General features: G+C 54.1%; 1 protein-coding gene across 15 annotated transcripts in view; it reads right to left on the bottom strand.

The window, feature by feature from the left end:
* Positions 1-25166, bottom strand: part of MYT1L (myelin transcription factor 1 like) — a 427126-nt gene that overhangs the window by 57991 nt on the left and 343969 nt on the right. For 13 of the 15 annotated variants that reach the window (XM_045055040.1, XM_045055041.1, XM_045055043.1 and 10 more), the window contains exons 13-18: positions 24354-24461; positions 20161-20372; positions 12744-12994; positions 10204-10440; positions 7869-7990; positions 6913-6981 (exon numbers count right to left, since the gene is read on the bottom strand). In XM_045055040.1, coding sequence (XP_044910975.1) covers positions 6913-6981; positions 7869-7990; positions 10204-10440; positions 12744-12994; positions 20161-20372; positions 24354-24461 — 999 coding nt within the window. Of the gene's footprint in view, positions 1-3582; positions 4147-6912; positions 6982-7868; positions 7991-10203; positions 10441-12743; positions 12995-20160; positions 20373-24353; positions 24462-25166 lie in introns of those variants that run through there. The other 2 variants (XM_019827991.3, XM_019827992.3) reach the window with 2 other exon arrangements.

The following is a 25166-nucleotide window of genomic DNA, read 5'->3' as shown; positions in this document are numbered from 1 at the left end:
GCCACACGTCTTTCCCAAGGAGGCTGGCCTCTCGCCCTACTCAGCGCCAATGTGGGGCTCCCGTGATGTTGAAGGGAGGTCCACGCTGAGAATCACCCCAGCGGGGCCAGGCATGACAGGAATACGAGACCAAAGCCCCGGGAATTGCGAGAGGCCAGAGTCAACTAGACGTAGCATATGAAGCAGACCCAACGACAATTTGATGTGCTCTGTGACAGGAAGCGTGCCTAGCTCTGAATCCTGGCCTGAAACCGCGGACGACAAAGCCTATAGGTTCACACACACACGTGTGTGTGAATACATTAATGACATATCTTCTATGCAAACGTGTACGCATATATAGAATACCTGTAAAACTGTAATATTTGAAATTGTAAGGAAAATAAGGTTTCCTTTGTCTGGTGCACCAAGTATGCTGCGTATTTATAAAGAGAAGTGAGTAATCCGGAAGTGAGGTCTGTCTAAAACGTCTGACTGTGAGTTCCTTGAGGGCAGACACTGCGTCTGTTCTCCGACTACCGATTACAGGTGTTTAAATAAATAAGTGAATGAAGCAGTGTGGCTCCTGGCTCGTGGACATGCTGTGGTGTGTGCTCCCATCCAGAAGTCTCTGGAGGGTCCAGACTGCCCCCCTCCGAAGGGCTGCGGGCTGTGAGCCAGAGGCGAGCGCGGGGACAGCCTGGGCACGTGCGTTAAGTGACGCGCACGTACCTACAGGCTCCAGAGGGGCTCCCCGGACCTCCTGCCCAGTGTCACCAGCAGGGGCTTTCCTGTTTGAATTGGAGGACACGTGATGTCCTTCACACCTAGAGACCCACTGCTTACGGGGTGACTTAAGGTTCTCATGATACAAAGTCATTCAGTAAATGATCAATTAACTTGTACATTCTCCTCCTTTCAATTCTGGTTAATATTTTCACAAAATCCAAATTTTAAAAAGAGCTATGTGATTTTTGTGCATTGATAATAATGTTCACTGAGCGTCCTCTACGTGCCTGCTCCCAGCACGGTCCCATTTCACAGGGGAGGACACTGAGGCACCAAATCCGAACGACAGTGAGGCCCACGCAAACACCCGAACTGCATCCCAGATGTTGCCGGAGAGCCCCGGGTGTGCTTCTGGAAAGCACAGGTCACTTCATAAAGGGAATGGGACACTGAAGTTTGCTTCCGGTTTTGTTTTGGTTGGTGTGTGTGTGGATGACCTCTGGTGAGGTGAACGAGATGTACGCCCACGTCCAAACACCTGGGATGCCCACTGCACAGTCTGGGCGTAACGTTGACCACCAGGAGAAGGAAGTGGGGAGGGGGCTCCCTCGCAGAGACTGAGCCCAGGACGCGGGGCAGTGAGCCCCCTCCCGCGGTGCTGACCGTGGCAGCGTCCGTGCTCCCAGGAGAGTGGAGGCTACTCTGGTTGTCCTCCCCGTAAGCGAGAGTCTCCATGAGCCGTGAGCTGAGGAGCACACAGCTTTGCTTTACCTGTTATGTGTGTGTGCTCACCCGTGTGTGTTCATCTGTGTGCATATCAACGTGTACATCTGTGTGTTCATCATGTGTGTGCTCACCTGTGTGTGTGCTCATCTGTGTGCGTGCTCACCCGTGCATGCTCAGTTATGTGCGTGCTCACCCGTGTGTGCTCACCCGTGTGTGTTCACCCGTGTGTGTGCTCATCTGTGTGTGTTCACCCGTGTGTGCTCACCCGTGTGTGTGCTCATCCGTGTGTGTTCATCTGTGTGCATACCAACGTGTACATCTGTGTGTTCATCATGTGTGTGCTCACCTGTGTGTGTTCACCCGTGTGTGCTCACTCGTGTGTGTGCTCATCCGTGTGTGTTCACCCGTGTGTGTGCTCATCCGTGTGTGTTCATCTGTGCATATCCGTGTGTACATCTGTGTGTTCATCATGTGTGTGTTCACCCGTCTGTGTGTTCATCCGTGCATACATCGTGTGTACATCCATGTGTGTTCACCGTGTGCTCATCTGTGTGTGCTCATCTGTGTGTACATCCATGTGTACATCTGTGTGTTCATCCACGTGTGTCCACCTGTCTGTGTGCTCATCTGTGTTCATCCGTGTGTACATCTGCATATAAGTCTGTGTGTTCACCTATGTTCATCCATGTGTACATCTGAGTGTTCGCCCGTGTGTATTCACCTGTCTGTGCGCTCATCCCTGTTCATCCGTGTGTTCATCCGTGTGTGTTCACCTGTCTATGTGTTCATCTGTGTACATCCGTGTGTACATCCATGTGTGTTCACCCGTGTGCTCATCCGTGTGCATGCTCATCTGTGTGTGCTCTTCTGTGTGTGTACATCGTGTGTACATCTGTGTGTTCACCCATGTGTGTTCGCCTGTCTGTGTGTTCATCTGTGTACATCTGTGTGTACATCCGTGTGTGCTCACCCATGTGTGTTCGCCTGTCTGTGTGTTCATCTGTGTACATCTGTGTGTACATCCGTGTGTGCTCACCTGTCTGTGTATTCATCTGTGTGTGTGTGTGCTTGTGTATGCCTGGAGTCATCCTCAAACATTCTCATTTTTGGTTTGCTACAATGTGCTTACCTATAATTCCTAAATTTAACTTATTTTAAATCAGTCCTACTTACGATAACGTAAGAAAATCTACGTGCAGCCAAACGTGTGTTAGGGTATTTTCGGAACCCGCTGGGAAGCGGACGTCCTAGACCTTGTACAGTTGTCGCACCCTGAGGCCTGAGGTACGTTCTGCAGGGGGAGCGGTGGGCACGTGCCCCGGACAAAACCCGAGCTAGGGGCGTGTGTGCCCGGGACACATCCCCAGCTGTGTGTGCTGCGTGTGCACAGGTCAGCAGTCCTGGCTGGTCTCCAGCGCAGCCCTGGGGGTCTGGGGGGAGTGGCTGCTGTGTGTGTGGGGCTGCCGGTGGGACCGAGCCGTCCACTCCCACTGCATTGCCCCTGATCTGAGGAGGGCCAGTGCCGTGTGCAAAACCCACTCGGTCTGAGCGCTGTCACTGCCCCCTACAGCCCGTGGGTCTAGGCCTAGGCACCAAAACACCCATCCCTCAGTGTCCACACCCGGAAAATGGGCCGAACCCCTCCAGCTCTTCTCTCCGGGGACAGTGTGTGCAGGGGCCCTCTGTGAACCGTCAGGAACCCTGGGCGGGGGACACGCCAACCCATCAGCTGCGCTCTTGTAGGTGCGGTGGGGAGGGGGGCCTCCCGAGCTCCTCTCAACCCCAGCGGGCAGAGCTCTGCTCTCGCACCAGGGGCCTGGTGGGGCTACAGCCCTGCCCGACCCTGCCACCACCAAGAAGCTGGACTCACACAGCAGTGGCCGCCCCTCCGTGGGAGAAGCCAGGCCCGCGTGGAGGGCAGCTGTGATTCACCAAGCCCTGTGCATTCCCTTTTGTAAACCGTGAAGACAAACCATTACAGAACTGAGGATTACGTACGGGAACTGGTGCCCAGGGAAAGTGCATGCCGGACAACAGAAGCCTCAGGACGAGCCGCCTGCATCAGACCCCAGTAAATAATCCTCCTGCTGCCTAAAAAAAACCAGCCCTAGAACATTCTAGAAACAAGCAGCTTGCAAAGCAAAATAATATCGTGGCCAAAATTCAAACTTTTAATTCTTTGATTTAAATAAATTGTGGCATATGTAGGGGTTACAATTCCTGTGTACCTAGGACAGATGCCCAGAGACGCCAGGAAATGCAGGAAAGCGCAGGGCCCCCACCCCATGGTGCTGAACCAGAAGCTCCAGCATCAAGAAGGACGGGTGAGCGGCCCCCACAGCCCCCCCTCCCACCATGCTCACGAGCGGCAGGGACGGGGGCTGCTAAGAGAAAGATCGAAATAACGAAGAGGCATCTAAATTTGGCCAACCAAAGTATAAATGGAAGCCAATTTGGGGGCCCGTTTTTAGAGCTAATTGCCTCTGATTGAAATCGGTTTTGATTTGGCTCGAGTTAGAGGCTCAGACGGCTACGGCACCTACATGCCGCCCGTGTCTAGAGTGATCGCGCATCTGGAAGCGGACGGCTCCCGGCGGGAGGACGCGGCTTCGCAGGAAAGAGGCCGACAGCGATGTGAGGCGGCTTCCAAGCTCTTCCCCGTTGGTCCCTTCGGGTCCTCTTGGCCATGAAATCTTTAGAGAGGGGACTTCCCTTCAGAATGAGAACTCGCGTTAGGCAGAGTCCTCACCAAAAATCTCTTTGATTTGAACAATTCTATCTATCCTCCCCCCTACTTTCAGCCTGGGGTCCCAGTGAGTGTCACGGCCGGTGAGGCAGGTTCGCAGGATGTGTGTGTGACACACGGCACATCGGCCCAAAAGTGTGTGCACGTGGCACGCGGGCTTTCCTGGGCTCACCCCTGCTTCCCTCCTGAGCCCCTACGCTGTGCTGTCTACACTGCACGGGCCGGGGACCAGGGCGAGCAGCCCTTGAAGAGTGCGAATGGTATTCACGTACAGGTTACATTTTAATACATTTTCAGTTTACATATTGCACATAATTAGACATAAAATTACCCACTTCTTTTAAAGAATATCCCCAATGTGTTGCCCTGGGTAAGAGCGGAGCAAAGTGTTGTCTCAGGAAGTTTAAGACGCTTGAAGATCCAAGACCAAGAGTTTATCTGGCACAACTCATCTTTCCATGATCAGAAACGTCCTGTTAATGGCCAACAACCAAAATTCAGTGTCAAGTGTGACAAGAGGAACATTTCCAGAAAGTTCCACACTAGAGGATCTTTGGGAGGGTACTGGGACCTCCCGTCTAAGGTCTTTACGAAGAAGTAGAATTGTGCGCCTACAATGAACGGTGTGATCTCGCTCTGTCACGTAAGCGGCTGCCGCAGCACAGACTGACCAAACCTTTTGAAGATTTGAAGACGGATGTGATCTGTTGAGGGGGGCAGGTGCGTGAATTGTTCTAGAGAAAGCTGCTGTAGATCTTTAAGGAATCAACCTATGCTCCTATGCAGGGAAAAGCCATCCCAAGGCCCTCGTGACTCAGACTAAAGGTAACGAGTGGAGGGGTATCATCGAATAAGACGTTACAGGACAACAGATATTGTATTCTATCGTTTCCTCAGGTGGGAAAGACTTATCATCAAGTAAAACTCAGTCGCTGAAATATTGGAGTTTTTACAGCAGGAACCCGTAGTTTTGAAGATCCACCGATAAAAATGGGCCATTTTAGAAAACTGGTCTAGTTTAGATTTCCCAGAAAGGATCGCTCAAAATGGCACTTAGTTGTTGCAAAGACACGCTGACAAACGAGCGTGGCTTTCAGATGAACCACAATTAGGAAAAGGCCATCACTCCCTGAAGATCAGTTCTCATCCAGGAACAGGCAGCGTGGAGGGAACGGACCACTCCAACACTGCCCTGGAGGACGAGGAGGGCGGACCGCCTGCCTCTGAAGACGCGGATGGCGAGGACCCTCACCCACCTTCCGAGACGAAAGAGAAGAAGACAGTGCGGACGGAAGCCAGAGAAGTGGCGGCTATGCTCGGAGCTTCGGGGCAGCGTAAACCGAGCCCAAAGTCAAGGGATGAACACCCACAACACCTAGGTCCCTCAGAAAACTACTCTGGCCTCTGGGGGTGTGGAGACGCTAACCACTTAGAAGCAGTCCTAGATACAAGCCGTGCAGAGGCTATTTCTTGTTTACGGCTGGCCTGCTGGAACTGCATATACGTATGCCAGACTCTGCAAAGCATTCCTCATCAAGAAATTCAAAGGAAAGGTGCCGTGGTCTGATGTGTTGGCCACGTTCCATGTGCAGTTAGTCACGTTTTGATCATGAGGGAAATACGGCTTTAAGCTGTGAGAAAGGATGTCTTAACAAAGTGGGTTGAGGTGTTCTTGCACCTGTCCGTTCTGAGGTTCTAAAAGCTATTTGTCCATTAGGCACTGCGTGGATGACACTAGACTTTAAAGCCGTTAAGTAAGAGGATGCCCTCCGGGTGTTTACACGCCATGAAGAAACCGCCAAGAGTCTCGTGACGGAAGGGCTAGTTCAGGAGGTCACTGAACATGAGCAGGTGATCTATGGCGCTAGGGCCTTGGACAGGGATCCTGCAAAAAATGACATGATGTGAAACAGAGCCCTGCACTCTGAGACAGCCCTGGTGTAGCACAGTGGGACAGGTGTGGGGTGGAATCCTTGGAGAAGGAATCGTGTCTCCTCCGATCAGAGCGCCGGAGACTTTCACGCACTCTCTATGACTTTTACTGACTCCTTCCAAAACTTGTGTCGGAACTGAATGTGGTTCTGCATTTTCAAAGAAGAGAAACCTTAGTCTGGGGAAATAAATGTAAGTGATCAGATTTACGCTGAAGATATAGAAAGAGTTACAGGCACAGGGGAGAGGGAGAGCGAGCGGCTGGAGGGGTGTGTGCCTGAGTGCTGGCGAGCTCCTGGCTGGACCCATCGGTGAGGTGACGCTGTCCTAGAGTCTTTGGAACTATGACCACAGCATGCCTAGGGAATTGGCTACTGTCGTGGTGAGTTCTTGTCATCAGTGCTATTTAAATGCCCGTATTTTAAATGATCGTATTAACTAGTGACTGCTAAAAAGCCAGTTTTTCATTTTTTAGGTTATAATCATTTCCTAAAAGCTTGAGTACCTCTGTCAAACTTCCTTTCCGTGTGCATGCCTATCGGGAGAGAAACTACTTATGCCTGAGAAAATTCAGGACAGAAAGGCTATGGCATGAGAGAGCTAGAGACAAATGAGAAGCGAGAGGCAGAGAGACTGTGCGGAAAGGTGACCGAAATCCCGAGGACCCGGTCGTGCGTGCTGTCCAGGCGCTGCGGGCGCAGGTGGTTTTCTTAAAGACACTTTCCTTTACATGTGACACACCCATTTCGTTACTGCTAGGTGCAGAGATTTTTAAAAGAATGATTTTCGTTAAATCTTACTTGAGTTCTTGTGAGCTGGTAGCCAGCATGCTTCGAATGCTTTTGTCAGCGAGGGGGCAGCCGGACAGACTGTAAGACAGGCCAGAGAGTCAGGTGAGTAGCGGCTCCCGCCAGCTTACGCTCCCGGACAAACACAACATAAAGTTGAAACTAAAAAGTTTAATGCAGAAAAGCGATGGGGCAAGTGCTGTATATTGAATTTTTTTTTTTTTTGGTATAATTAACTTGGCGTATGTTTACGTCTTCATTGAAGAAAACAGGTCTGTTAATACGCGATTTTTGAAAAAGAATACGAAATGTTTGCGCTCTTTGGTTTAAATGTTTGTAAAGAATTTTCCAAATCGAGGTGGTTTATCCGAATGTAAAAGACACTATACAACACGTAAATCAAGCACGATTTTGTAGGTCAACATAGAGCACTTAGAGGGTTGACACGTAATTCGACGTTTTTACTTTGACAGCATTGTTGAGGTAAGCTGAAAACAATAAATTGAAAAGACAGAATCCACCATGAGAAAAAATGAAGTCACACCTTCTATGTGAGGCGTAATTACCAGTCACATGACCACTCCCATCACACCTTGGTGTTGGACATCTGCCACCAAACAAAAACAAAAACAGCCAAAATAGTAAGTAGGTTTAAAAAAAAAAAAAACTTTAAGAAAGTTTCATTGTTTCCAGTTTAGCTGCAATGTCTGTGAGGGGGTTAAGCGCCCTGAGGGAAGCTGCAAAAACGGCACGGACCAAATGGTAGAAGGCGTCTCCATCACACAGAGCGTCCTGGGAACAAGCAAGCCACGCGGCTTCTCGCTCCACTGAACTGGCAGTTTGAGACATTTATATGCTGCGAACGTCGCATGCTCAAACGGCAAGGCATGTACAGATCGGTTTTTAAAAATAAGCCAAAGAAAGGGACAGTCGAGAAGAGCAGGCATCTCGCCTGGAGTTATGCTTACGTTATTAAGTCCTTTTTGCTCTCCTTGCACTGGGGGTACTTGGGCTTGGGGCTGGGGATGGTCACCTCTCCCGGGTACCTTCTCTCCTCCAGAGCCTCCTGGAATGGGTCCAAGTCTTCCGGCTGCGGGCAAAACACAGCTTCAGGGCCGCACGGACGACAGTGTGACAGACCGACCGCAGACGCGTCCCGCCGGGGCGCCGGCCGCCTCTGCGTTTTCCTCCCCTCCCACCGCTGTCCCTTTAAAGGTATTCCACGCCTTTGTCCGGATGAGGCCCCTGCCGCAAGCGCGGAGCGGGGCTCTGTTCAAAGACAGCGGAGCGGACCGTAGCCGCTCACCTACCGCTCTACACTTCTAAATTCACGGTCACCTGTCGGGGGGCAGGGCCTCACTCGATATTTCTGTTGGGGTACTAATAAGAGGGACAGACACATGGTTCGGAAACCAGAGACCCTGTTTCTTCGTTGGCCTTCCTCACTCGATCCCAGCAAGCACCTGTTGCTGTCCGGCACCTGTGTCCGACACTGACCTGCTAAGCTTAAACACTGACCCTACACGTGTTCTAGAACGAGAGTTATTCCGACCGTCGGTGAGCATTCTGCGCGTGTGCGTTAAGTCCCAAGGTGAGGGAAGACCAACTGAGATTAATGCTGTGGTTCTCAGTTACTCTTATGCAACATTTTCTTTTTCAACGGAAAGTGTCTCCTCCTGGGTAAGCGGGTCCCCTTGCGCTAACTAAGAAATGCCTACAGGTGGCAGTACTCAGCAAACGTGTCTTGTGAATGCTCGCGAGTACTTTTTCCTTCTGGGACGGTCTGTTTGATGAAAACACTTCTGTCGGTTTAGGAGGGCTTAATTTTAATTAAAATAAATTCGGAGACTCAACCATCACGCCTTATTTGGTGGTAACGATTTAACACCGTAGGAGAGAAAAGAATACTTTGGAATTTAGCTTTTGCCACTCAGACTCTATTCTTTGGCAACGCGTGGCTTCAATTTAATCAAATTTAATCATTTTTGAAGAATAAAGACGATAGGCTTTGAGATGAAATGGCCTTATAACTGGGTGCCTTTTCTGCCAATTCTTACAAATAGCTGATGTTCCCTTTTTTTCTGCACTACCTTGTTTCCCTAAGAAGCTATTGCTTTGATGGTGGTCTCCCTCTTGTATTCAAAAAGGGTTTTCATTTGCCAGTGACTAAAGAAGATGTCATAATTTTCAGAACTGAACACTGGAGACAAAGCCGGGACAATAAAGAACAACCTTTTCTTCGCTTCTTTTCTCAGCTTCAAGGCTATTTTCACGACTTGGGGAACTTGAGTCTGAACGTTGTGACTACAGGTCTCCCCCACTTGGCGAAAGCGCACGTCACACCACTTTGCTCTCACGAAAGACCCACATTAGTACCTGCTTCTGCTAACAGAAAGAAACCAAAGAGGATTCGTGCTTCTAGGAAAAGAGGCGAGAAACGCAATAGCGCTCAGTGTTGGTTTTGCGGAGAGCCGTCGGAGCGGCGGCTCGCACCCGGGCCGCGCGAGCCGCCCCGACAGGCACGCACCTGCCCCCAAGGGCCCACGCGGCAGCGTCTCAGCGCCCGGCTCCAGGGCCCCGACCACCGAGAGGTGAGCACCTGGGCTTCGTTTCAGGCCGTTTCCCTTTCGCAAAGTGTGTCCTCGGGTTGAGAAAAGCCTGAGAGGTTATTTTTGGGGTCTGGGGATGCTGAAAATACATTCCATATAAATTACTGGTAACTGCGTCTGCACTTTGTGCCATTTGGCTTAGGAAAGTCTCCGCAGGAAAGATACAATTTCCGGTCACTGTACTTCAGAAGTATGTTCCTGACAGAGCTGTTTTAGCAATACCGCAGCCAAGGAAGATTTAGGCGATTATACTAAAGCGACTTCTCAGGGCTGGAATATACTCTTCGGAATATTTTAGGTTTCTCTGGGAATAGGCACAAGCCTTCGCTTCAAAGAGCTAGCTAATTAACAGCACACAATTAACCATTTAAGTACTTAACACTCTCCTTAGGATTCTCTATCTGCAGGGAAAACCATGCATCGTAGCAACATGTCACCCAGAAAAAGGGACGGGCTGGCTGGCTGTTGACGTCTTTTCTCAGAGAAATCGTTTGTAACTAAACGCACTTGTTGGAAAATAAAATTCACGCTCGAAAAGAACCCGTGGTTTGTTTCTCCGAATCGGTGTTAGTGACAAATCTCTCCCTGGCCCACGAAGTGTGTGGTCAGCCCTAGTCAGCTGAGGTCATCCCGCGGGTGCCCGCGGACCCCCGACCCCGCGCCCCGAGCCGGCCGGCAGGTGAGGGGGACGTACGGGGGCCTCGCTGGTGTCGCCCCCGTCCGCCCTGCGGGGCTTCAGCTTGGTGTAGTCCACGGGCAGCTCCCAGCAGTCGTCCTCGCCCAGCTGGAAACACCGGCCGCCCATCACCGCCTGCTGCTGGGGGGACATGGGCTCCAGGGGCGTCAGGACCGGGCAGCAGCTCTCCCGCGGCCGTGGCTTGTTCATGCTGAGGTCCAGAGTCCCGTTCTCGTCCACCTCCATGTCGGGGTTCTGCCGGACAGAGAGACATGGTGACCGTGCGGCTCCACCGCCAGCCACAGCCCTGCCTTCGGCCAGTGCAGAATCCAGACGCGGATTCCTCCTGGGGTCTCCCGCGCATGGGCTCCCGAGGTGAGCGAAGCGGTGCCCTGGGGACACGTCTGCTGTCCCGCACTTAGCGCGACATTGGATGGCAGGTGCGTGCATCTATTCGCCTGTCGGTGACCTGCGACCTGTCCATCTAGCTCTTTATTTGTCTACCACTCACCACTTCTCTTTAGCTTCTCTTTTCTGCAGTTCCCCTCTGCTTTTAGAAATAAGCCTGGAGGAAGACAATCATGCCTGATCTCCACTCTATTCCAGCTCAAATACCGTCTAAGAGATCAGAGATAGACGTGTGTTTACGCTTAAAAATTCGCCTTCAGTTTCACTGATACAAATACTTCAAGACCGGGAGAGGAGGAGAACAGACCAGCCAGAGGCATGGAGGGCGAGGGAGAAGGAGCCAGAATTTACTTTCCAACAAGAAAGGCTGCGATGAACAGCCTTTTCCACCTTAAGGGAGGGAGGTGTGCAATCACAGCTCAAATGACCTCTAGTCCAGTGATTCCAGTCTGACCTACTCTGCGTTTCAGCAAGCCCGAAATTTAGACAACTGTCTTAAAAAAATAAAGAAGTACAGGGTGAGGGTTTTTTTTTTTTTTTTTTTTTTTTTTAAATGACGCTTTGAAACAGACGAAGAAGTCTTCAGACCTTGCCTCTCCGGAGGAGGGAGGCAAGGAAGGACACATGAAGGGCAGAGAGAGAAATAACGCCAACCACCCTCCGCTTCCGTTCCCGGAGAGTTACACTCTCTTGAGCAAAATTCGGGTTTCAGGCTGGCGTGAAAGCTGTTGCCTACCCCAGCGTCTGGCAGCTCTCTCCTCTGGACGTCACAGCGGAGGGAAGCTGCGGGGACGTCGGCCCGTCCGGGCTGCTACCTTGATAAATTACCGAGCGGGACTCTGTCTGTGCTCTTCCTGTCCGTGAGCACTCCAGCTTTCAAGCTCTCCTACTAATTTAGCCTTCATAATGTTGGAGTTAATTCTCTCAGTCTTAGGTTTAATAAAGTGAAACAAAATCCGAAGGGGTTACTGTCTTTTTTTTTTTTCCTCCTTGCCAGGGAAGCCCGTCCATGCTAGCCTTGAATTTTAGCAGCCCTGATCACCACAGAAATTGCACGCCCCTGACACTTCTCCATAATCGTGGAATAAAAATATTAAGAGTAAAGAAAGCAGGGAGCCTGGGTGGCTCAGTCGGTTAAGCGTCTGACTTCGGCTCAGGTCATGATGTCACCGTCCGTGAGTTCAAGCCCCACGTCGGGCTCTGTGCTGACCGCTCAGAGCCTGGAGCCTGTTTCAGATTCTGTGTCTCCCTCTCCCTCTGCCCCTCCCCCGTTCATGCTCTGTCTCTCTCTGTCTCAAAAATAAATAAACATTAAAAAAAAAAAAGAGTAAAGAAAGCATTTGCAAAACATGAAATTACTGGCCTGTCTCCATTCATACGCATCACAAGTACTCGTAACGAGTCCCCTCAGGTCTGAGCGCTCAGGGTGCATGGCCGGGCCGCGCTAGTACAGGAGAGGGGGTGGCGGAGTGGTCCCCGCCAGGTGGCGCCCTCCGCTCTGCAGCAGCCCGAGGGACCGTCCTGCCCCCACGCCAGCAAGGTGACAAACCCTGTGGGGACAGACGTCTCCGCACTAATGAAAGCCAGCCGGGATGCGTGGCAGTCCCAGCGGAGACTGGATTTCTACTTTCTTTCTTCCCTGATACTAGTGACCCACTGGGAGCGGAGGGACAGTCCTGTGCTTGATTTGACAGCGGGGCCACCGGACCCTCCTGGTGTTCAGGGTTCCGGGCACGTGGCCGCTTCAGTTTCCTACTGTCCCTGTGGCCATTGAACCGACGTGAGGGCACTGGCTGTCCCGTTTCCAGAACCGCCCCTGGGTCCTAAGGGCAGGGTCCACGCACACGTTACTCTAACAGGCCTGCGCGTGCCCCCCCCCCCGCCCCCCGCGTCAGAGAGCCGGTCGTCCCGGGACGCGTGCGATTGAAGCCGCTCCCAGCAAAGCCACGCCTGGGGCTCCGCTAGGTCGCGCGCTTTGTGGGGGAAGTAGCACCCGGGCGCGGGCTCCAGGGGGCGCGGCCCCGGGACGCGCGCGCGCTTCGTGGCGGGACCTGCTGGGGTAGGAGCGCGGGGGGCGCGGGCTCCAGGGGGCGCGCACGGCCCGGCAGCGGGCGCCCGGCGGGGCGGGGCGGGGGGAGGGGGTCGCGTACCCGCGCGGCGCACAGGTCCTGCGGCTTGGTGGACAGGTTCTGCGGCATCTCTCGGCAGCGCGTGGACAGGTTGAGGATGGCCGTGGCGGCCATGTGCGCCGCCTCCATGTCGTGCGCGTAGTCGAAGCTGCTCTTGCTGCACGTGCTGCTGGCGCTGCTCCCGCCCCCGCAGCTCAGGTTGCTGCTGCTGCTGGGCGCGTAGCTGCTGGTGGTGCTGCTGCTGGGGCTGGCGTTCTTGCAGTACCGCTTCGCTGGGGAGACACGGGGACAGGGGTGACTCGGGTCCCCGCCAACGGGGCGACGGCAGAGCGGGGCCCCGCGCCCCGCCACCCGCACCGCTGCCCTCCCGCCGGCCCGGGGCACACCCGCGCCGGCGGCGGGGGAGGGGGCCGATCGGTGGAGAAAAGCCCATCTGGCCTTTCCCCTGTGACCCTGGGAAGTTGGCGGGGAAGGAGCCGGGTGTGTGTGTGTGTGGGGGGGGGGCGGCAGGGGAGACGCACGCGTCTCTCTGGCAGGCCACACGTGGCTGCGGTGGCCACCACCCGATCCATTTAGAGGCGCACACCTGGTTAGGATTGGGTCCCCTGATGTCAGGGCGTGACCAGCGCGCCGGCCTGCTCGAGCCTGGAGGAGGGGTGTCCCGGTCATGACTGCCCATGGGCTCAGGGGGGCCACGGGACCCCACAGACCTCATGGCTCCAGAGACTGGCCGCTCCTTCCGGCCGGGAGGGGCCTCAGTGGCCACGTGGGGCTCGCTGTCTTGTGTGCAACCGCACAGCCTGGTGGGGGCCTGTGTGCTTTGGGGGGTGGCCGTCTGGCTGAGCATGAGGGACCAAAACACCCCTTTCCTCAGGAAAAGCCTGGTCCTGTGATTCTAATAAAGAGCCACACGGAGGAACCAGCAATGTCAAGGGACAGACGATGGCCCAGGCCGTGGGCTGAGCCCAAGGTGAGCAGGGCAGGGCGGCCACGTGCACGCCCACACCGGCCCTCCTCCTCCACACGATGGCCTCCTGTCACCCGCGGGGAGCCTGGCTCCCAGGAAGCCCTGGTGAACAACCCGCGCCACCCACGGCTCAGCCACTTGGGAGCAAGTGTTGCTTTTGTTCGTTCGGAATCTCTGGCACGCGGGTGGGAAAACGTTTGTGGGTTATTCGTCCGGGCCCTGTGGCCACTGCCAGGGGCGGCAGAGCCACACAGGCTGTCTGTCCACCTGCAGGCTGTCAGATCTCCCCTGGGGTCCTGGGCGGTGAGGGGTCACCCAGGGCGAAGCTGGGGTCGCGGGAGATGCCCACGGTCCTCTCCCTCACAGGGTCCCGCGCTCTGTCCTCGAGAAGCTCTTTCCCGACCCACCCGCACATTTGCGCGTCCTTTCCAAAGTGACTCAGCTGGCTCTCCCCGCGTGTCCAGCGCTGGCAGCAGCGGTCCGTACCTGGAGCCGCTCTCCGAGGAGGACACGCGCAGCGCTTTCCTCCCGGAGGGAGGGGCACACCCGGCGATGTGACCAACGGACCCCCCTCCCGCACCGGCACGGTCGGTCATCGTGAGCAATGGCACGAGGGTGCCCAGAACACCTCATTCGGATACAAGTGGCAGAATAAAGAAGGCCTCACGGTTGAGAACTTGCAACTTTGGACCGAAGGCCACTTCCATCTCGTCCCCGGGTCGCACAGCGACGCTGGCAGAGAGCACGCGGGCCCTGGGGTGTGGAGGGCCACCAGGCCCCCCCACGGCCCCCACCGCGAGTCACAGAGCCGCTGCACGGGCAGGTGGCTGTTTGAAGTCCCTTTGCGTGGGCCAGAGGGTGACTGCACGCACTCGGACCCGGCTCGAGAGCGGGCCAGCTCTCTCTCCTCGAGGACTCGTCACACCGGTTGGCGTGTCTGCAGTGTGACCTTCCTTCCTCTTTCTTCTGCGAAGGCAGCTTGGCTAAGCAGAAGACGGCACAGTGGGTGCCAGTGGCCTGGGGGGCTGAGGCAGCAATGCAGGGGCACCCGACAGAGACCCTCCCTGGAGAGACAGCCCCCCGTGCCAGACCTGAGCATCAGGCACAGGGAACCACGTGACACAGCAGCTTGGGGTACGCTCTGCCTGGGCTGAAGTCGTGGCTTTACACCATTTACAATTTTGACACAAAAACGGGACCATCAGGGCGCCTGGGGGGCTCAGTCGGTTGAGCGGCCGACTTCGGCTCGGGTCATGATCTCACGGCACCTGAGTCGGAGCCCCGGTCGGGCTCGCTGTTTTCAGGGTGGAGCCTGCTTGGGACTCCCTCTCTCTCTGCCCCTCCTCTGCTCACGCTGTCTCAAAAATAAATAAAAATAAGGATATAAAAATTGTAGGAGAAATGAAATAGTATTTATCAGGGTTCCTGTCCCTAGCGAGGGTTAGCCGCTGGCTCAGGAAAGAAATGTGGTGCACGTACGTGAGAGAAAAGGCCACTTTGGGGTGAAAGGAGCAAATTTCAATTTCTGAAAGAAAGTAAGCAGGACACGTGTTCATATGGCAAATGGCAGCAAACTTTTGGGAAAGTGCGTGTATCGCAGCAAACGTTGGAACCTTGAATTCTGGGGTCGGGGCAGAATCCTAGCCGTGACTGACCTGGGGGCCACCTGCCGACGGGCCTGACGCAGGAGAAGTCCTGGGGCAGGCATCCACGTCATGTGCGGCCTCCTACTCGACGTGACCCCTCCTTCCTCCTTTCATTCAAAACGAAAACAAGAGTGTGGACTTCAAGTCTTCCGGGTAACGTGGCTCCTACTCGTAGGATGCTCGCAAAGCCGGCGACGCTGACCGCTGACCGCGACCAAATGCGCTCCCCTTCCCAGTCAGCAGACAGAACTGTCAGTGTCCCTCCACGCGTCGGCCTGTCACCGGAGGCTATGGGGTGCACGCTTTCCCGCGAGACTGCCATCACCACGCGCGGCAACCGCGGCAGCCAGCCAGGCCCCACCCCGCGTCGAGACCCCTCTTCAAGGATTCTGCCCTCTCTGGCGGGACAAAGAAAGACTCCGCGGGATTTCTACTGACTAAATATGACAAGTTGGAAAGTAAAAGCAACCAGCTTCCAACAAGAGCCTTCTTGTGACCCTGTGCTAAGTGAGTGCCTCCTTCCTCCAGGAATGCCCACCTTCTGACGTATTGACACAAGGGAACAGACCGACGCGTCCTTACGAAAACCAGACATAAAGAGCATAGTCCAGACGTTCGCCTCCTGAGGCTTCACCCGCGGGCTGGGAGCCGGCAGCCGGCAGCCGGCAGCCGGCAGCCTGGTTGGGTCAGGCATCCGCACACCCTGATTCACGGCGCTGACTCTCACAGTGTCCACGTAAGTCGACGTCGTCTTGAGCGCATGGAGACAGACGCAGAGGATACGTGGGAAAGGAGCTTTTTGGCGAGAACCCGCTAGAGGAGGTCTGCCCGTCGTTCGCTCACGTTACTTAAAGCATCGGATCCCAGTTGGGACTCTCCATTTTCCCGCTCACCCATGCGGTCAGGTGGTGTTCTCTGCATGGCCCCGGTCTGCCTGGCCGGCCCCGGCACTGTGAGGTTTGAATCGGGACGGGCGCTTCCGGTCCAGTGGGAAGATCAGCTGTTTACCCTGAACTGCCACGGGTGGGGCCCAGAGCTGCGTGTGGGCCGAGGACAGTTGTCCGGTTCTGCACAAGCGACCTCGTGAAGTTAGGAGGAGGGCTGATTAGTGCCGGCCGGGTCGAGTCAGAGCGCTGAGAGCCTGAGAGGCCCTGGGAGCGACGGGCCCTGGGGCAGCCCGCGGCCAGGCGCCGGCAGGACGGGGGCCTTCCGGGGAGAGCTGGCTGGGGGCAGCAGCGAGGAGGCCTGGAGGGCCCCGCTCCTGAGGATTCACCCCAGACGGCCATCCAAGCAGCTCCGCCAGCCGGGGGGGCCCAGGCAGGGTGGAAGGTGGGAGGTTGGCACACTGGGGTGGTACTGAGTCTGAGGAGCAAAGAGAAAGTCCAGTCGATCACTAAGCGCTTAGCTTGGAGGATTTGGGAGTTGGCAACAATACAAAGGGAGGCTCGTGGTGGGAGCCCGTGGGGGCTCTGGCGACTATGGGTTTGGACAGAACTTGGGGCCGTGATAAGTTGCCCAGAGACAAGAGTGGAGATGTCTTAGCCTGGGGTTGGCAGCTGTTCCTGTAAAACACCGGACAGTAGTCTAGGTGTCGTGGGCCCCACGGTCTCCGGCAGAAGCACTCAGCTCTGCCGTTGTGCGAAAGCGGTCACGGGCCAAACAGATGAGGGTGGCCAGGGGCCCGTACAGCTTTACCTATGAACGCCGAAATTTGAATGTCACATGATTTTTAGATGTCACCAATTCTTCCTTTCCCCCCAACAATTTAAACATATTAGAGCCATTCTCAGCTCATGGTAACAAACAGGTAAGGGGAGATGCCAGCCTGGTGCCCATGGGAGAGGGCAGGGCCGACACACATGTGCAGGAGCCCCACATTCTTTCCCACTTTCCCTCCTTGAATGCCCTGCACATAGACTTTCAAGCCTTATGAGAGAGAACCCCAAGCTCCTTGGCACAGTGGGTGATACACAGCCGTCTCGTCGCCCTCTCCACAGTTGCCTGTTCCTACTTTCAGGCACCTTGCCAGGCCACTGGCCCTTCCTACCAGCCCATGGGGCTTCTGTCTTTGTATAACTTCTACTCAAGCTCATGATCAAGCGTAAGGTTTGTCACTTCGATAAAGCTCATGCTAATTCCTCCAGAATGGATTCCTTCCTTCATTGCCTGCATGAGTGTGTGTTTCACTGCCTTCCATTTGTTCTCAAGCTCTTCCTTGAAACTTGACATCCAGAGGGAAAGAAGAGATAGATAGATGATACATGATAGACAGATGAGTGGATGAATATGGATGGATGGATGGATGGATGGATGGATGGATGGATAGACGAATGGATGGGTGGATGGATGGATGGATGAACAGACGGATGGATGGATGGATGAACAAACTGATGGATGGATGGGTGGATAGACAGAAAGACAGATAACAACTAGCCAGTGTCTGGAAGAATGCAGGCAACTAAATCAATGTGTGTTGAGTGTTTTTGATCACAGGTGGTGGGACCTAAGTCATGATGTCCAAACACTGCAGAGAAAGGTCCTACTCTTTTTTCCTGTTTGGCATTTCCATGGTCCTGCCCCTTCCTCCCACGCGTTATGCTTCTCCTCACAATAGGCTCATTTCATGGTTATTCTTCAAGAGCAATGACTCAATTCTCTGCACCTGCAGCAAGTCCCAGGGAGGACGCTGTTGTAGGGACCACAGACTACCGTTGCTCTGTGGTGCAAAGGTCCAGGGAAGGCTCTTCTCAGCTCTATCCCATCAAGAAAACTGACCTGTCTCATCCTTAATGGGCACTTTCTTTGATGTTTTAAAAGTCTGTCAGATGAATCTAGTGTAAGGAAAACATGGAGTCACCGATGCTTTTCTTGGTAAATTGTGGTGAAAGGCTGCCTTTCTTTTGCTTTTTTCTCCTTTCTTAAAGACGTAGTATTGAAGTTTTTCTTCTGTATTCTTGCTTCCTTGTGGGCCAGCTGAAGAGCATGGCTCAGCCCTGGTTTCCGACAACAGGTGTTTTCAGGGTCGGTGAGAATGAATGCCAACGATCAAATGTCTGTCCAACTCTCTAGAGCTGTCAGCCAATTCTCACAACAGCCCTGTGAGGTCCATGGGGTGGACCACTAACTCACGAACTAACCACTAACACCCAGGAAGATTATCTGCCCTACACCATGCAGCTCCTAAACAGAACAGCCGAGAATATACCCAAGTAGGTTTGACTTCTGGCGCAGGAAAATGTTCTCTACTGGTCGTGACCTCACCCAAAGTGCAACCATAACCAGGAGGTTAAGGAAATCAGGCCACACATAACAACAGGTGTGGCAAGCAGGTGCGGGAAGACAGGCTTCCAGAGGAACTCCTTCTCCAGTCACCGTGAGATGTCACTGAATCGGAAATCGTGTAAGCGGAACCCTGATGATGTGGGTTCAGTTTTTTTGATCCTTCCTTTGCAATCACATGGATAAAATTCTCACAAACCAGAAACTGGCAAATCATTGGGATAAAATAAACAGAACAAAAATAACTATTTTCTGTTATACCCTAAGACACTCCCTTTTCTCCACCTACATTTTTCTTCCTCTACGTTGAGAATCGATACGCACAAGGATAATCAATATGCAACGCATCTAGGAAATACTAAATTTCATTCACTATGCATATTAATTGTTATTAAGGCAAAGAATGACTACCATAACTTAGAAACATGCGCAGCAACTCACACTGAATTGTAAAGAGGTTTTGGAACTCCCCAAGCGTTCAATCGAAATGAACTTTTTTGTGTGCTGTGATTTTAATTAAAGATCTTTTTCAGAGAGGAGTTAAAAGATCTTTAAAGGCCCATCTCCTTGCCTCTGCTACAGAACACCAAGATAAGACTTATAAGTCATCAGAACTCCTATAACCCACATCTTAGTCGGAAACGCTTGCCAACTCGGTCCATATATATCCTAGAATTCCAAGCAGAGTTGCGGTCGGATAAATACGTGGTGTCAAAGAAACGCAGTGGTCCCTCTCTGGTTCAACGACTTACCATGTTAGCAGTGGGAACCGAAGGCAACTAGTTCACCCCCCTGGCGGAGGGCCCAGAACCCGAGAGAGGAAGGAAGCTGCCCCCTCCTGAGGAGGTGGCACCTCATCTGTTCTACCTGCTCTTTGTTTCTGGAGGATGCGTGGTCGCTAGGTCACAGGGGGCGGCCCTGCCTGGCCCCACTCGCGGTGGAGGAACAGGCCAGGGCCGGTGCCTTCTGGAAAGAGGCTGGGTGACACCGGTAGAAATCGTGTGCCCTTGGATGCACCTTGGAATCACTGGCAACTTAGAAAATGTCACCACACAGGCAGCGCCCCCGGGGATTCCGGTCTAATCGGTCTGGGGTGCATCCCGGACAATAGAAGTTTTAAAATCTCCCCAGATGAATCTAATGTGCATCCAAGGTTGAGATGACTGCAGGGTGCTGGTGCTGGGGGCTACTTCCGGCTCTCCCAGGCTTCTCTGCGTTGGGGCCATCGACTAGAGGAAGTTCATGAACCTAAGGACGCGGCAGCAGCACAGCCGAATGCAGACCGGCCAAAGGCTCGCTCTGTCCGCATCTGAAAGCGGCCAGAATGCGTTGCCTTGGAAACCCTGAGGGAAGGGCGGCTTTCTCCCTCCCGCAGGGCTCCCGCTCACCCACACCCGTGAGCACACAGGTGCGCCCAGGTGGGCATGCTTTCCTTTGGTACCCAAGGGACCACATGCTCGACCAGTGTGCAGGGAACGGATAGACACAACAACAACATTATTAACGGCAAGCGTGACTCTCGTGTATAAGAGTGTGCACCTCCTACCATCATATCCTTTGGGGGATATATCCCTGGTTTGCACCTTGGGGGCTATGGCCCGCTTGCCGTAAGTATGGCTGTCGTAACTGTTGTACTCAAACGAGGTCTTGGAATATTTCTCTAGCTCTTTGGCCAGGTTGGAGCGAGGCGTGGTCGTGGGGACGTTGTTTCTGTAGCCGTAGTGAGGGATCTCGAGCTGCTTGACAAAGCACATTGGCCTACGAGCAAACAAGAGATAACCGGTAGTTTACTTTCTCGCGGCAGCAGGGAAGACACGGTTCACATCAAAACGAGGGCACGTTGCTCAAATCCCACCTTCCCGAGCACAGACCACACGTGCCGGGATTTTATAGCACCGCATAAGCCATCTGCTGACTTTCAACACGCCAATAAAGAGAACGAAAGCAAGACCTTTAACTTTTCCCCTTATTTCTTTTTTGGAGTCCTAGCCGGCTTGATGAACATGGGAAAGACCTCACAGCCGGGCCTTCCTTTCCCAGTGGCTTCAAAGAGTCACAGCAAAGGAGGTGGGCTAGTAAGACCTTTTCCTCAAAGGAATAAGCGGAGGGGCGCCTGGGGGGCTCAGTTGGGCATCTGACTTCGGCTCAGGTCGTGATCTCACAGCCCGTGAGTTCGAGCCCCGCATTGGGCTCACTGCTGTCAGTGCAGAGCCTGCTTCGGACCCTCTGTCTCCCTCTTTCTCTTCCCCTTCCCCGCTTGTGCTCTCTCTCTCTCCTCTCTCCGCCCCCCCCCCCGCCGTCTCTCAAAAATAAAAACAAGCATTTTTAAAAAAGAAGAAATCAGGGAAATATGAGGTGAAAGGGTACTATTTGCTCAAAGACTAAGCTATTACAAGTTTTTTGATAAGCTTCATCTTTATCTTTTAAAATATTGGGCACAGGGGCACCTGGGTGGCTCAGTCGGTTAAGCATCCGACTTCGGCTCAGGTCGTGATCTCACGGCGCATGAGTTCGAGCCCCACGTCGGGCTCTGTGCTGCCAGCTCGGAGCCTGGAGCCTGCTTCCGATCCTGTGTCTCCCTCGCTCTCTGCCCCTCCCCCGCTCATGCTCTGTCTCTGTCTCTCAAAAAATAAATAAACATTTAAGAAAAAGAGGGGCGCCTGGGTGGCTCAGTCGGTTAAGCGGCCGACTTCGGCTCAGGTCATGATCTCGTGGTCTGTGAGTTTGAGCCCCGTGTCGGGCTCTGTGCTGACAGCTCAGAGCCTGGAGCCTGTTTCAGATTCTGTGCCTCCTTTTCTCTCTGACCCTCCCCTGTTCATGCTCTGTCTCAAAAATAAATAAATAAACATTAAAAAAAAATTAAAAAAAACATTTAAGAAAAAGAATAAGCGGAAATTAGAGACATACCCTTAGGGACATGGGCTGACGCAAAACTGGATGTTAAAACAGAACATGTGATGTGTTTTGACAAACACCAGCCTGTGCCTCCCGTGCTTTTATGGGTAGTCGTTCAGCTTTCCAGACTCTCGAATGAAGTATTTAAATGGAGGAACACTCAGTTCCATACGCTCATTACTATTCTGCCTTGTGCTGTGCGTGTGCGTGCGTGTGTGTGCTCACTTATTTCCTGATCTCATGGGTGGGATTTTTAAACTGTTTTGGGAAATCACTTCAGATTTACAGGCAAGTTGTGCAGAGGACTCCTTGCATTCTTCACTCAGCCCCCCATCATGCTAGTATTTTACCAGATCATCAACACATTTATTTTGGTTTCATTAATTCAGCGTCTTCTCGTCAAATTAACGAAATAATGTGGTGATTCGTTGAACGCCTGTTATTGGAGGCCCTTTTCCAGGTAACACGTGGAGGTGCAGAAGTGAATAAAACTCGTGGCCTTGTCTTCCAAGAGCAGGCAGAGTGTGACATTAGTTTACGAGTCGAGGTGTGAGGTCAGCTGTCTAGGTGGGTAAGTGGTCCAGGGGCACAAGTGCAGGGGTGAGAGGGGAGAGGCAGGTGCGGCGACAGCATCACTGGGGGCTCTCAGGAGGCGGGTAGCATGGGGCCAGGGGGAATCTGCTCTGCCTAGGGGGCAAGGCGGGGAAGCATGGTCCCCAAACCTTCAAAAGTCTAGGCCCAGCTCAGAAGCAGCGGCGCTTGGAGCAGAGGCATCGGAGAGAAGGTGGCACTTGGTGATGGACAGAGGCTGTGACGGAGGCCGGCCTCCGCGGCCGGGGAGTGGAAAACTGGGACAGAACTGGAAACACTAAGCCTTCCTGTTGGACACCCTGCATGAAGACTTTTCAACTCTTAGCTACATAAGTGTAGGTTTAAGCGATCTCTTTCCTCCCTTCCTGTCTCTTCCCTCGCCCACCGAGTGAGCATCCCCGCATGGAGACACCACGGGGAACGCAAAGGTGGCCCACCCGGGAACCAGGTCCCCCAGATCATGTTCCTAACTGGGACGTCAGTGCCTGCGGTGAGCCGTCGGGAGCTGGGGAGCACGGGGAGCCCGGAGGCCTGGCCCATTCGCCAGCCTGGAGTTAACTCCTCCGGAGAGAGCCCCCAGTCCCCACGGCCCGGGCTGGCTCCCCGGTGCCTCCCGCTATGGTGGCTGAGGGTCCTTCCCTCTGTGGCCCCTCCTCACCAGGCCCAGCCTGGGCATGTAGAGAAAGCCTACAGGTGCACCATTTGTGGCCCACAGTCATCTCCTCAGGAGGACGGGGCCCGAGGGGGCAGCCATTCACCCCCTGTCTGCTTTACGTTCTGGGAAGAGGGCACACGGAGAGGTCTAGAAGGATGCACACCAACATTTATGGAGGGCTTGTCTCTAAATAGCGGGATTATAAATGATTTTTATTTTTCTTATTTTTGTCTATTTCAGTATTTCTCATTTTCCATAAAGACTTTAACTTTTCTATTGAGGGACAAAAGGGTGTTTAACGACTGTGGTAAAATCCCTTCAGAATGCTTCAAAATAATACACAACAAAACCAAGCAGGTGCTCAGGCCATTTGAACAGTGATTTTTTTCCAGGTGATTTATCCCAAAGAAAGAATTGGTAATTGAACAGAATCAAAACTGTGTGTGTGTGTGTGTGTGTGTGTGTGTGTGCGTGAGCACACATGCGCACGAACGTACTGCGTCCTCTTTAACAGCAAGACTTGGAACCAACCTAAATGCCTCCGAGGGAGTGCCTGTTTTCTGTGCCAGTGACCTCCCACTGGAGAAGGTCTGAAGCCACCACGGCCACCAGGGCCGCCTTTGTAAGGACACGGGGCGTGTTCCCACTACCACGTCCAATGAAGAGTCGGAATCCCCGACGATGGCCACGCAGCCCGGGGTGTGCGGGGGGCAAGTAGAAATGAGCTGGTGGGTGGGTCCTGCCTGGGATGAAGTTTTCTCTCTCCACCCCCTCCCGAGAATCCTTTTCTAAACTTAAGAAAACAGTGGGTGGGGGCGCCTGGGTGGGGGGGCTCAGTTGGTTGAACGTCAGACTTTGGCTCCAGTCATGGTCTCACGGTCTGTGAGTTCGAGCCCCGCGTCGGGCTCTGTGCTGACGGCACGGAGCCTGCTTGGGATTCTCTCTCTCCCCCTCTCTCTGCACCTCCCCCGCTTCTGCTCTCTCTCTCTCTCTCTCTCTCTCTCTCAAAATACATAAACATTAAAAAATCACAAAAGAAAACAGTGGGCTCGACCAGGTGATCTGTGAGGTCTTCCTGCTTGGACCGTCAGGGACTGAGCGGGTTCACGTGAGTCGCTTGGCCGCTCTCGGGTTCTCAGTCGGGTGGCTGAGGGTAGAAGGCCCCCCGAGGGCTCCCGTGCGGAGAACGGCTTCCGCACCCACCGGGAGGGGCGCCGGGCTGCGGGCTGGCCTCCCGCCCTCTCGTCCACATTAAGATAAAACCACTTCGGGTGACTGTCTCATTCACGTGTAGAGCTCCCCTCCCTCCCCCCACATTCAGAGAATCACCGAATACTTTCAAGGCCGGAAAGAAAACCAGAACCAACCCTGTCCACCGACAGCAGGCGGACGGAGGCCCCGACCACCGAAGCGACCCCCTGCCCTCACACAGCCCTGCGGGCGAGGGGTGGGCCGGGGGCTCGGCTCTTTTACCCGCACCGGGGACCGCGCGCCCGCCTGCCGCGGCGTGAGCCCGCCTGCCCGGTCCGGACCCCCACACGCCCTGGCGTGCTGGGCACGCGCGGCTCTCACGAGGCGACGCGCTCGGCATCTGGTACCTTAGCACGCGGTCTGAGGCCTGGTTGGACTTGGACACATCGCAGCTCTGGTGCTTCTCCTGGGCCTTTGCCAGTTTCTCCGCGGCAGCAATAGGACATCCAGAGAGGCTGCAAGGACAGAGAGGGGGCTGAGCTGTCTCCTCCAGCGGCTTCACGGCACACTGACCCCGTGACCACCTCCCCCTCTCCCCTGGTCGGCGCGAGAAGGCTCCAGCGCGGGTTCCCACACCTGCCGTGGGATTTCCTGATGGGACGGGTTAGAGAGCAACACCTGCGGCTGCACCTTGCACGGGCTCCTCTGGGTCTCCGGTGGACGGTGCTGAGGGCCAGGCCGTGCACCAAGGGCACGCAATCCTTTCCAGTGACAGCAAGCCAAGTTCCGTGTCATTCAAGAGTACAGGAGCGAGTTGAAATTTCAGACACAGATTCCATTCCGGGATGTTTCTGGAGACGAGGATCTAGCCGTCTGGGCCGGATGAGCCCAAGAACGGCAGGTCTCTGACCGGCACCAGAAGGCGAGCTCTCGGCTGACCCCGTGAGCGCCACCGACCACAGCGCTCTGGCTTGTCACTGACCAGCTCGTTCACGCCCTCCCCGGGGGACGAATGGCATTGGGGAGGAAGCAGGATAGTCTCTAGGACCACCGTTAAGTGGGTTTTGGAACTAAATGCTCATGGAAGAGACGGCAGGTTGGCTCTCTTGTGTTTGGGCTTTTTCCTCGTGAACTCACGGTGTCTATTCTTTGTGTGTCTGTATATATATCTACACACATGTGCGGACGCTCACCCCACGTGTGCGTCACGTCTCAAAAAT

The sequence above is a fragment of the Felis catus genome, chromosome A3, assembly GCF_018350175.1.
Source record: "Felis catus isolate Fca126 chromosome A3, F.catus_Fca126_mat1.0, whole genome shotgun sequence".
NCBI classification, from domain to species: Eukaryota; Metazoa; Chordata; class Mammalia; order Carnivora; family Felidae; genus Felis; species Felis catus.
This window is presented reverse-complemented; position numbering and strand designations above follow the sequence as displayed.